Source organism: Stegastes partitus, unplaced genomic scaffold (genome assembly GCF_000690725.1).
Source record: "Stegastes partitus isolate 25-593 unplaced genomic scaffold, Stegastes_partitus-1.0.2 Scaffold1481, whole genome shotgun sequence".
NCBI classification, from domain to species: Eukaryota; Metazoa; Chordata; class Actinopteri; family Pomacentridae; genus Stegastes; species Stegastes partitus.
In genome coordinates, this window is record NW_007579212.1 from 55016 (window position 1) to 65932 (window position 10917).

The 10917-nt window shown below is 43.3% G+C and overlaps 1 protein-coding gene across 1 annotated transcript in view; it reads left to right on the forward strand.

Annotated features, from left to right (window-relative positions):
• The first annotated feature begins 4711 nt into the window (after window positions 1–4711).
• crhr1 (corticotropin releasing hormone receptor 1) overlaps window positions 4712–10917 on the forward strand; it is a 13327-nt gene continuing 7121 nt past the window's right edge. The window contains exons 1-5 of the mRNA XM_008299934.1: window positions 4712–4801; window positions 7323–7413; window positions 7501–7551; window positions 8255–8374; window positions 10001–10083. Of these exons, the coding sequence (XP_008298156.1) occupies window positions 4712–4801; window positions 7323–7413; window positions 7501–7551; window positions 8255–8374; window positions 10001–10083 (435 nt within the window). The remainder of the gene's footprint in view (window positions 4802–7322; window positions 7414–7500; window positions 7552–8254; window positions 8375–10000; window positions 10084–10917) is intronic.

A 10917-nucleotide genomic window follows, 5' to 3' on the forward strand; every position in this document is an offset into this window, starting at 1 on the left:
TTTCCAGCTTTAGTCAGCAGCTCAGGACTGAATGTGTGTGCTTAACACAAAGATTTGCACACACACATACACACACACACACACACACACACACACACACACACACACACACATACACATACACATACACACACACACAGTAACAGCTGATCATCTGAGGTCACATGACTTAAAGTGACAGGACATCAGAATCATGTCACATGTTGAGAAACAACCAACACGTTTTGGTTTTGTCTGAATCATTTAAACATGATATATAGATGATCTAAAATATAAAATCGCAGCAAATGAATCCTGTATGAAAAGAACCAGAAAACTGTCTCACGAACGCTCAGTTTGTTCTGTAAAATTCCTCTGAAAGAGAAAAGTGAGAACCGACAGGTCGAGTTAATTCAAACGGAGCTCCGTCTGATCGATGTCTCACTCTGTGGAAAACAAACAGTCTGTTGTTCTTATTTAAATATCACTGAGCACTTTGTGAGGTTTAGTTGTAGCACTTAAGTTAATGGAATGATGGAATCATTAAAACATAGGAATATTCGTCACAATAAAAACAGTCATGCAGTTTGGTTCTTTCATAGATTTGTTGTAGGTCACAGACACAGCTGTCAGTGTCCACAGGGTTTTACATCAACATGAGCTGAGAGGCTGCCATTAGAAAGGAAGTTCTAGAAGCAGCAACGTAAATCTCAACTGAAGTTTGCTCCTGATCACATAGTCAAAGAAAAGACCTTCTGGAGGAAAGTTCTGTGGTCAGATGAAAATACTATTTGGCCACAATGAGAAGAAACATGTTTGAAGGAGAGAAGGTGAAGCCTTCAACCCCAAGAACACCAAACCTACCATCAAGCATGGTGGTGGCAGTATTATGCTCTGGGGCTGTTTTGGTGCCAGTGGAACTGGTGTCTTTACACAAAGTAAATGGAATAATGAATGACATCCTTCAGGAAAACCTAAAATCATCAGCAAGAGGGTTGGATCTTGGACATAGTTGGGTCTTTCAACAGGACAATGACCCCAAACAGGCTTTAAAGATGGTAAAGACATGTTAAATCAGGCTGGAACTAAGGTTTTAGACTGGTCTCTTCAAAGTCCTGACCTAAACCCCATCAAGAACCTGTGGACTGTGATGAAGAAACAAGTCTGTGTCAGAAAGCCGACAAATTTAGTTGAACTGCACCAATTCTGTCCAGAGGAGGGTCAAAGATACAACCAGAAGCTAGTGGACGAAAACCAAAATAACCTAACTGAGGTGAAAATGGACCGAGGATATTTAATCAAATATTAGAGCTACTGCATGTATATTTTTGACCCAGTAGATTTCATCACATTTCCAGAAAACCTATAATAAATCTATTTGAAAAAATACACAGATAAATAAATAAAAAATACACGACATACACGATGTTTGCAAGTGGATGGAAACTTCTGTTCACAACTACAAAAGATACATCTGAGTGTTTCTTTCTGTCTCTGCTGAGAGCTGCAGGTGGACAACAAACTGATTGTATCTCTGATTCAGCAAACTGAAGTCAGTTCATCAAGAACACAGCAAAGTAGATCTTATCAGCCTGACGGAGCAGAACATGAAGGATCACTGCGATCAGACAGCGAACCAGATCTAAAAATGTCAAAAATGCAGAGACTCCAATCACAGCATAAAACTCATGTGGCCTGGTTTTCCTCATTTTGTGTCTCATCCTGATTTTGTGTTTTGGTTTTGGTTGTCGATCAGACCTCCACACAGCAGCAGAGGTACCTCCAAGCTTCAGTCCTATTTTCTGAAAGTCATTTCACTTCATGAAAACTCTGCAGCAGCACTTTGATTGTGGCTCTGTGAAGCCTCGGTTGTCTTCTGCTGAAAACGGTTGTTGAATTTGAATTATTCCTGTTCGTTGGTGAGGTGCTGCTGTGCTGCCTTTGCTGCCCTCTGATCCTGTGGGACTCCACAGTTTATTGTCAGCTGCTCCTCATTAGGATGCAGCGGCTTCAGTCTGTTTCCGACTATTTTTATCTTCCTGTATGAGTGTGAGTCGGAGACACTGATAGATTTCATGTTTCTGTGGCTTCTCTCAGAGGGACACCCACACACCACATCAGACAGTGAACATTGATCACATTCTCCTGGTTTTTCCACAGAGCTGCACGGTGTCGGTCGGTCAGACATGAACGAACAGATGAGGAGTTATTGATTTGAAGTGGTTTGGATTCAGGACAAGCTTTAGAGTCTCCATCAGAAAGTCTTGGCTTCTCTTTGTCTTTCTGCAGGTCTGACTGCAGCTTCATGAAGCAGTTCTTTGGTTCAGATTCTGGAAACATGTTGGTCTGCTCAGAAAACCAGAATCTGCCAGAGGGTTGGAAAGGCAGGTTGTCTTTTTAAAAAAAAGTCACCAAAAATAAAGTTGTTTCTTTAACTGTAACATATTTAATATATTTAATTAAGGAAAGTCTCACTTCATACATGAATGTTTTCAGAGTTACAGGCCCTTGAAGTCCATAGAAGCGGGTCCAAATGTCACAAAGACTGTCATTAATGGACTTTAATGGAGCCTCATAACTTCATCAGTACAGCAGATGGACACATTCATCTTCAGGGCTGAAAAACACATTTGAGTTCTGTTAAAAACTGCAACCAAATCAGTTTTACACCCACTCCAGGTTTCACAATCTAAACACCAAATCCGGTTTTGGTTCATTCTCTCTCGAACCAACTCTGAGCATCCATATTACAGGATATCATAATTTGGGGAGGCGGTGGGAGAGACTGCAGCAGGTTAATGTCTATGACACAGGGTCGTAGAAACAAGCATTGCTACCCTGGATATGTTTTCTGTTTTCTGATCATTCACCAAAGAAACTTTAAAAGGGACATTTTGGCTAAACTTTCAAGGTTCATATCAGCGTGTGTGATGGTAGTTGGTCAGAACAAGGTATAGAAAATAAAAGGTCTCATTTCTACCTACATTTGATACCAGGATCATCTAGACACCATCCACTCTGTGGCAGAATAATGTAATGTTCCAGGGAAAGAGCCAACAGCGAGGAAAACTGACACTCAGCTAGTCCACACTGTTTATTTCCACTGAACCTCCATCTTGTCCAACACTGACCCAAACAGCTTAGAGTGTGGATGTCAACCTGGACTCTGACAGACCAGACCTCCTCCTAGAGACCCAGCTCACAAACATGTCAAAACAGTTCATTAGTGCGTCTTATTTTCAGCTCTTCATGCAGTTGAAACAGATGCTTAAACAGAGACACTTTAAATGTTCATTTGTGCAAAACCTGCTCAAAGTTTATTACCCTGTAGTAAACTGGTTGAATATGTATGAGAATAAATGTATGTGAAGGCAGCAGCAGTAACACGATGCAGCAGCAGCGCTGTTTCATAGAGAACAAACAGGACAGATTCTATAGGAGGAGAATCAACTGGAGACCACTGACATATGGACTACAACCCCAGAGAGCTCTGAGCCAATCAGATCGCAGGGTCTGAACACACACACACACACACACACACACACCGCTCTGTCTGTGTGTTGCTGTATTAAACAGTGTTGTCAGTCTGTTTGAGGTCCAGACTGAACCAGCAGGACGTCTGAACTCCGTCTTATGAGGGATGCCACACAAGAACCATTTTTAATTCCACAAAGAACATTTTAGCAAGAGGCTGAGACACCTTCAGTTGTTTTTCCAAAAACCTTTCGCAGAAACGATTCTTTGAAGAGCAACCAAGGGTTCTTTAAAGAACCATCAAAACATGGTTCGTTTAGGCACCATAAATAGACTCCACCACAGAACGTCACCAAAAACAGGTTATTTAAGGAACCATTTTCAATATAGTTGTTGAATTATTTAGGACAAACTATGAGTCACTGTTATTTTAAGAACGTTTAATTTGTGGGAGTTTGAGGGTGGAACGCAACAAACCAGGCGAGCTGGTGTGTCTGGCAGGTATAAGGTTTTACAGTCATGTGACAGGAAGGGGAGTTCTGATTGGTTGTCCTGAACCTCGTGTAAAATTTCATCCAGGTAATCTTAAAGCATTGATGAACTTAAAGACCTAAAATAAAACCTCTATGCAGAGTCTGAGTTACTCATGTCATGGTAAAGACCTGGATAAATAAAAATTCTGGTTGCTTTTTACTAAAGTCTTGAGGATTCTTTCAAACTGATTCCTTGAAGAACTCAGCTCAGAGTCGCTGTTCGTGGAACCAGCGGTTGAACATTCTGTGGTGTTCTGTAGTCCAGACACCGCTTGCTGTCTGTTGCCTCTGCTGAGACATTCAGTTTTTGTTTGGATCCTAAACCTGACTAACATGTCCTCTGTTGGGGAGTCTGGAGACTCGGGGATTCTCACCTTACCTGTGGCAGGTGTGGATTCATCCTGAGACAATGAAAGCTCTGGACACTGCACTATTGACTCGTCTCTTGGAGGTTGGGGGGTGGTTCTCGTTTTTTTTTTTTAAAAAGGTGAACCGGGGGGTTTTGCTCCAATTATCACAGTACTCAGCCACCCCACGAGAGTTCATTTCAGGATGTTAGAAGGGAGGTTCTGACTGGAGGAGCAGCCAGGACATCCAGAAGGACAGGGTGCTGCAGGAGACTGGAGCACTGCAGGAGTATGAGGTACTGCAGGAGAATGGGTTTCTGCAGTAGAGGGTACTGCAGGAGTACGGGTTTCTGCAGGAGTAAGGTGTACTGCAAGAGTATGGGGTACTGCAAGAGTTCGAAGTACTGCAAGAGTATGGGGTACTGCAAGAGTTCGAGGTACTGCAAGAGTATGGGGTACTGCTCCTCTGTATCCTGTTTTTGATCTTGGGCTGCAAGGTGGTCGGTGGTTAGCCCCGTTGCTAACCACAGACCAAGTTTGCATGTTCTCCCCGTGTAGCGTGGGTTCTCTGTGGGTTCTCCGGCTTCCTCCCACAGTCCATGAACATGTTGAGGTTAATTGGTGATTCTAAATTGTCTGTAGGTGTGAATGTGAGTGTGCTTGGTTGTCTGTCTCTAAGTGTAGCCCTGTGATAGACTGGTGACCTGTCCAGGTGAACCTGCCTTCACCCTGAGTCAGCTGGTATAGACTCCAGCCCCCCATGACCCTAGTGAGGATTAAGCTGTAGAGATGATGGATGGATGTTTGATTTTCCTCTCACTCTCTCTTGCCGTCTCCTTTCAGCTCTGTGTAAACACTGCCTGCAGTTCACCTGAAAACTGAATTTTTCACTATTGGTCACAGCTTTGGAGAGACATGTAAAATGAAGTGATTTTGATTAAACATTTGAAGCTCAGGTTTGATTTTTCAAATGAAACACGCCACCCAAGAGTACTTTAATTGCTGTTGGAAAGCTGAAAATGTTCACCCTCTTTCTGTTCGAATGGTTTCTGGCTGATAAATGTCATTGTGGTGGTTTTAAAGATAACATGTTGGCAGGTCGTAGATCTCAGAGCGTCGACACTGAAACCTTCTTACTCGTTTTGCTGCCTTGTTTGTGTGCAACATGTTGAACTGATGCTGTTGGTGTGTCTTTCTAACGCTGGAGTCGTCCTCAGTCAGTCTGAGCTGCAGGAAAACAAAGAGGACAGTTGGAGATGCAGCTCCTCCCTCTGAGCTCCTGCCAACACAAACCTTCACTGGGTGTAGCTGTTCAGTTGCTAATTTTAGCTGCAGCGTCACCACAATAAATCTCTGTGGACACATTTACTTGGTGAGTGTGTTTGAACACGAACCCTGCCAGCGTCTGAGTGCTGAATTCTAAACACAGTGAAGTCATGCTGAGCGAATAATGAATCAGTGACATTAGTGAATAATGAACAGAAGGTGAGAATATCATCGCAGCCTGAGCGGCTGATTAACCGTCAATTACTGACTTAATTGGGGATAGAAGGAACGAGTGGATGAGGGCAGAGAGTTACTGTCGACCAGAAGAACCCACACAGCTACTGATGTTCAAGAACAAACCTCTGTTTCAACAGCAGCAGCTGATGTTTCTGCAGCTGATGTTTCTGCAGCTGATGTTTCTGCAGACCTGTCCAGTCGGCATGCAGCCACGTTGCAGCTGTAACAGTTCAGTCTGTTAAACGATGAACTGACCATCTGGCTTGTTGGATGAACAGCAGCAGCGACAGAAACAAGTTCAGACAGAAATAAAAAGTGAAAGATTCATCAGCCTGCGGGCAGCCGAGCTTCCTCTGAGCTGCATTTTATTATCTGCTTCATTTTTCACTGATATTACTGCGACGCTTCGTCCTCTGAGGGCACTCTGTGATATATGAGAGTCTCAGACCCTCTGTCTGTCTCCACATTCAGTTTCCTTTATTGGTATAAGTTATAACACCTTGTGCCTCATCAATTCAAACATAATCCGAGAACATCTGACAGAGAAGAGCAATAATTATTAAATAATTTGGGCTACATTTTGCTGTATTTTGTTTGTTTTACTTTTTTAGGGCTCAGATTGGTGAATGTTGATTTTCTCATTTTGTGGATAAATTACAATAAAAACTCTCCTGAGCTTCATACAACACAGTGATTCAGATCTGCGAAGGTTTCAGCTGTTCACCTGAACAACAAGCTGAGTGACAGGTTTAAACCCCGCCTACTATCTCACCTGGCCAATCACAGCGAGACACTGACGAGGCTGCTTCTTTGTTGACAAGCTAAAAGTTCCTTCAGGTTGTCGTCAGCTGTTCCATCAAAACAAACAAAATGTTACGGCCCATCTTCTCCGTTGTCGTGTTTCCACTGCAGTAAGTCTGTTTAGGCCCGAGGTGACTTTTCTAAAATCAGACCCTTGTGCGTTTATGTCGATGTGTTAACATCAGTTCATTTACAAAAACAGATAACTCCGTCTTCACAAACCTTCAGAAAAACCCACTTTTCCATCTTCTACCTGAGACAATATCAATAATCTTAAGTTATTGCTATTTTTGTCATGTGCATTTCTACTGAGTCAAATCCACTCAACTTCAGTTTGATTGATATCTCAAGCAAACAACAAAAAAATAATTTGTTTTCTGGAAATCTAAGTCAAATTTCCTGATGCAGACTGAACCTCTACAAACTCATTTATTCTGTCAGGACCTTCCTGCAGTGACTGATGACTTTGGTAACAGGTTGAATGTGAGGGAGAGCAGTCACACTGATGCCACTCGTCAAGTTTGCTGGTTTTCTGTTCTGTCTGATGTGTTTTCTTTCTCCACCTCTAATTATACCTGTACATATACTTTACTACATACAACTGCTGCTTTGCTGGTGCAGCCTCAGTGCTGGACATAAAAGCACTGCTGACGTTGAGGAGAACAAACTTTTTGTCTGTTTTCAGGTGATCTGTGTGTGCGTGCTTCTGAGTGGACGAGTCTCTCCGGCCGAGTTAACCTGCGAAACGCTGATCCTGCTGTCGACCAACCTGACAGGTAACTTGTCGCCCCCATGTTTAACCCTGTGATGATGGACGAACCCATGCAAACAGCTGACTCCTGCCTCGTTTCTGTCTCTCTCAGCGAGGACGTTGGCGTTACTAAACCAGACGTTCACCATCAGTAACTCCTCAGGTTTGTACCACTGAGTCCCCGAGCCAACCAACATGCTGCCCCCTAGTGTTCAGATTCTACTATGATTGTTATCGACTGAGCAATCCTTACCAGCTACCCTGGATTTGAGTCTGTAGATCAGAGACACTACAGTACTCCTATTGTTCCGTGTCCACAGGATCTGTCACCAACCCTTCCATTCATTGGCTGTAAGCAGCCTAGTTGAGGTTGAGACTACTTTATGTAAAATAAGTTTGTACAGCAGCTTGACACCTCTGAAAACTCCTGAAACACTTTAACTGTTGTTGATCTAAAACAAAGGCAGACTCAGTAGATTACTTTAGTGTTATGTTTTAAAAGAGAAAGTTTTGAGCCGCCAGTTTGAAACCCAGAAGCCTCCGAGTGAAGCTTTCGTCCAATCAGATGCAGCCGGTGTTTGTTGTTGAAGGGCGGAGCCTGTGTTGGATTCCTGTTGGGGAGTGCACCTGTCAATCAACGCTGTAAATCTGAGCAATGCATCTAAAGATACTAAAAACACAAGTTATAATACCTGAGCTAGACAGGTGTCCTCCTCAGTGACCAACAACGTCCTGATAGCACCTGCTAGGTTCTCAGTGTGTAAAGAAAAGTCTCAATCTGAACACTCTCAATACTTTCATTTACGAAGAGCTGATCTGGTCGTCTTCCTCATCATCTGTCTCTCCATCCATCTTTCTGTCCTCAGGTGTTTACTGCGACCTGTCTGTGGACGGCATAGGAACCTGTTGGCCTCGAAGTGCAGCAGGAGAGCTGATCTCCAGACCTTGTCCTGAGCAGTTCAACGGGATCCACTACAACACCACCAGTAGGTATCACAGAGGAACACGCCTGTCCAAGTCTCATCCCATCACTTCTAAAACACCTCTAATCAATCAAACATATTGATCCACACTGACTCTGACTTAACTGGGAAACACTTCCTTGTCACATTGCAGCTTAGTCGAAATGAAAATGTGGATTTTCTGATCCTAAAGAGCTGGTTGGTATCAGAGCTCAGCTTGATGTTTACGTCCGTGGTCACACAGGTGTTGTAATCCAGAGAGCACAGTTTGTGATGGGATACTAGTGATGCTAATTTTGTATACATTTGATGATAATGTTCATTTCTTCTGTGCTGATGTTTCAGTCCAGAGACTCGTGGTTTGTTCAGCTTTGTTCCAATCTGTCGCTGTAATTCAGAAGCTCCACCCTGGTTGGTTCTAGTTTGCTTTAAACTTGCAGGTCATTAACCTCCACAGAAGTCTTTGTCATGGTGCCCATTGCTAGCTAAACTCCGCACCTCCTCTGGTCTCCACCATATTAAATAGTAAGAGGCTCCACCTGGTGGAACAACCAGGTACTGCAGCTAATCGACAATACATTTTTTTGACATGCATGTAAAGAATACAGGTTTCCTCTGTCTTTTGGAGCGTGTAAAGCCACAGCACCTCTAATGCTACATTTCAGACAGTGTCCCACTGGAGCTTTACAACAAGGTTCCACCTACAGAACATTAAGGAACTGACTGGAGGCAGGAATACAGCCAGTCACAGTTAATGCAATAATCTTCGTCCCACCTCTGTCCCCAACCAATCAGACGCTGCCAATTAGGTGCCAGCCAATCACAGGTCAGCACTTTGTGGTTGCGGTGACGTACCACATCTCAGTGTGGAGGAGGACTGACTTTTTCTGCCAACTGTTTCCACCACATCCACTCAGTGCAGCAGCGCTTGTCTGTGTGTGTGTCTGCGTGTGTGCATGTGTGTCAGTGTGTTACTGTGGGTGTGTGTGTGTGTGTGTGTGTGTTTGTGTCAGTGTGTTACTGTGTGTGTGTGTTAATGTGTGGGTGGTAATAAATATCCTGTTTAATTACAGGTTTAGTTGTTGATCTGACTTAATAGCATGAGTCATCTTTGTGTTAATGTGGGTGTGTGTGTGTGTGTTGTGCGTGTGTGTGTTGTGTGTCTGTGTGTGTGTGTGTGTCACCACCTTCATCATCATCTTCACCACAGAAATACCTCTGCTGTCTCTCCTCTGATGTAATCAAACCACTGGCATCTGATTGGCCGTTTGTGTGGCGAACCCTGACTCAGCTAACGTGCTGATGAGCCAGCTGTTGGTCAGTATTGATCAGGTGTATTGATTGTGTCAACTGATCAGACGTATTGACAAAGGCGGACGGTGGCATCAGTTAGGACCAGATGAAAGCTCGGGTGTTGCCATGGTTACGTTGTGTCGGCTGATCGCACACAGATGGATGTTGTGGGAGTTTCTGCTGAAATTGATTGATCACGTGTTGAACATCTCTGGACATCATCCAGGTGATCAGGGGTGCAGGAAACTACAGAAACTGCATTCAGATCTCACGTTATCTGTGTTTAATGTGCTGCATGTTTTCACTTCTAGTTTTGTCTCTGAATAAACTGATTGATTGTTGATTATCTGTGTTCAGACCGGGTGTTCAGGGAGTGCCTCTCGAACGGCAGCTGGGCTCCTCGAGGAAACTACAGTCAGTGCACCGAGATCATCATCCTGGTGAGACTCTGATCAATACATCTGATCACTGCTGTCAGCAAACACTGATCAATACATCTGATCACTGCTGTCAGCAAACACTGATCAATACATCTGATCACCACATCAATCAGTTCAGTCACTGTCAGATGGACTCATTAGTGAAACTGTTTTTTTTTTTTTTTTAAATCAAACAACTTATGAACACATTCACACAGCAGCAGCCATTGAGGAGGATTAACTAACAACGAATCACTGAAATAATCCAGGAGGCCAATTAATCGGTCAGAAGATCAATAATGTACAAAACTGATCAGCTGGTTGACTGATTGTTATTAATTGATGAACTGATTATTGTTGATTCACTGATTTAACACTGTTGTTTTCTACTCTAACCATATTTTCTAGCAGCTGAAACACTGTCATTTAAAAAAGTGGCTTTAAGTTCATGTCGGTGCTAAAAGACGGACAGAGGACACGTATGTCCCCATGGACACGGAACATGGAAACACTTTTACTCTGTGTGTGTGAGTGTGTGTGTTTGTGTGTGTGTGTGTCTGTGAGGGAGTGACACATCCATTGGGTGTTAATGTGTTTTTGTGATACAGTCATCTATAATGAATCACAGAAGAGATTTGTTCTATTAGTTGACCTCAAACCACTTTGTACCACCAGTCAGTCAGTCAGTCAGACAGACAGTCTGTCTCTGATGTCAGATAACAAACTGCTAGTTCAGATTCAGTCCTAAAATTCCCCCACAGAAGGAACTCCATCCATCCATCCATTATCTATACACCACTTAATCCTCACTAGGGTCGTGGGGGGCTGGAGTCTATTCCAGCTGTCTCTACAGTT